The following is a 2,235-nucleotide window of genomic DNA, read 5'->3' on the forward strand; positions in this document are numbered from 1 at the left end:
AACAATCAATTGTGAATTACTGTAAAATTAACGTAACAAAATTATGAATTAAGATAGATTTGAAGGTATGGTTGTATTAATGTTAATTAATATTGTGATTATGTATTGATTTTTAGTGAAATGTAACATTTCTCAGAGTATTTTACAAGTAGAATTATATTATATTTTACAAGCTGAATCGAACACAAATGTCATTTTAGGTGTATGTCTTTTTATTTAAACATATATCATAAGAANCATAAGAAATTTGAGCATGCTTTTTTTCGTTTCTATCGTTAACATACAAAGCGACTGTAGCGATGAGCCAAAAGCATTAATAATGAGATATTTTTAAAAACAATGTAATATCTTATCTAACTTCTACTTCAAAAATTGATATTTGGATTGAATGACTTAGTCAAATAAATATATTTATATATATTGTTCCATTGTGAAAAATTAAATGAGCCTTATATTTACACAGGCATTATATCTAGCGTGGTGGAAAGATTACAGTTTTCAATGCGAACCTGTCGATTTTTCATATACACCAAAAGCTTTCCAGGTAATTCTATAAGAATTTAATTCATTAATAATTAAGAAATAGATTAGACATGTCACAGACCCTCATTCCATCATCTTATTTCTTTGCCCACAATGGCGCTCTTCAGCATCTATATTAATTTCATATCTATATTTATTTCTACAAATCGGAATATATCGCAAAGTTATTATAGTAAAATAATAAATCTGCGTTTGTTTGCTGCTTTATATGAAAATAAAGTAGGAGAGAGGAAATCATTGAAGATAACCACGTTATATTCTTTCAATAAACAGGTGGCCAGAGTATGTTGGTACTATTTTCTGCTTAAGATTTTTGATTGGCTGGACACTATCTTCTTTGTACTTAGAAAGAAGCAAAGTCATGTAAGTTTCCTTCACGTGTATCACCACTGTGGTATGGTAGTATTTTCTTGGATTGGCGTTAAATATTATCCAAGTGGTCATGGTACTTTTTTTGGTACGTATAATGTTATATGGTGGTATATGTGATCACCGAATATTTAAACTTTTAATAAATATCATTAAGAAGCTCGAAAACCTGAAAACCTTGACGAAAAGATGAACTATTCTCGAATATAGTACAGTCATCGGTGTGATCGATTAGCGTATGCATTTGATTTTAAAATAATCTAGAAAAATTTTTCTGCAAATATTTTAAGTTCAGTGGTAAACAATATTAATTTCTCATTCTTTATAAATTTATCTATATATGGAATATTTTTCTGTCCAATTTAATTTAAAATACCCGCGCATCATATTACCACTATAAATAATTGCAAGAAATTGAAAAAATAATATTTATTGATATATAATCACTTTAAATAGTATTCTATTACATCGGTATTCGAAAAAGAATGATATTATAATGTGTCATTTTGGAAGTTCTTCCGATTCTAGTCAAGGATGTTCCAATTCTACTCAATATACAGAAAATTAAAGTATAATTCTATATTTAACCCTTGCTGGTCGAAATCCGGAATATTCCCAGCAAGATACCCATACTTACAACTATTACGAACGAAAAGAATTAATGGTGCGATGAATTATTTGAATATTTAAACTGTACTGTACAATAATGAGACTTTACTGCTCTACTGATCTTTCTTTTTGAAGTTTTCTCCTCGACCTGTGTTTCCTTTTTCATAAATAAATTGTACTATATATTATTATTGTCCAACTTTGGTTACATACATTTGTTCTACAAACTTGGAAGTATATTCATGAATTTTTACTGATTGTTGAACGGTTGTAATTAATTGAAATAATTGTCCAGTACTAGAGATCCATTATTTTACCAAAGAGGTACCGGTTTTCCTATTATACCATAAGCGTTAATTATGGTGTAATAAGTATGCAAATGCAAGAACCTGCACTTTGTCGAAGTCTTCATCGGACACTAACACTTTGTTTCAGGATTAATCAACACATTCGTCCACGCAATAATGTACACATATTATTTACTGTCATCTATGAAAATAAACATGATATCGTGGAAAAAGCATATCACTCAGCTACAGATGATTCAGTTCGTCATAATAGCATGTCACATGAGCCAAATATTCTGGACGGATTGTGAATATCCGCGATGGATAGCGGTGACGTGTATAACGCAATCTGTCATCTTCCTTGTATTATTTGCGGATTTTTATTACTATGCCTACGTTAAGCCAACGAATTCAGCAACGTCAACGG

At 29.9% G+C, this 2,235-nt stretch overlaps 1 protein-coding gene across 1 annotated transcript; it reads left to right on the forward strand.

The window, feature by feature from the left end:
* Nucleotides 1–442: 442 nt before the first annotated feature.
* On the forward strand, nt 443–2,231 carry LOC106751438 (elongation of very long chain fatty acids protein AAEL008004-like; the record flags this gene model as incomplete). The annotated part of the gene is made up of 3 exons (XM_014632329.1): nt 443–544; nt 817–1,000; nt 1,957–2,231. Coding segments are annotated over exons 1-3 (561 nt in total), but the record flags the coding sequence as incomplete, so codon positions are not given.
* Between the last annotated feature and the right edge of the window lie 4 nt (nt 2,232–2,235).

The sequence above is a fragment of the Dinoponera quadriceps genome, unplaced genomic scaffold, assembly GCF_001313825.1.
Source record: "Dinoponera quadriceps isolate SergipeBrazil2010 unplaced genomic scaffold, ASM131382v1 scaffold13395, whole genome shotgun sequence".
NCBI lineage: Eukaryota > Metazoa > Arthropoda > Insecta > Hymenoptera > Formicidae > Dinoponera > Dinoponera quadriceps.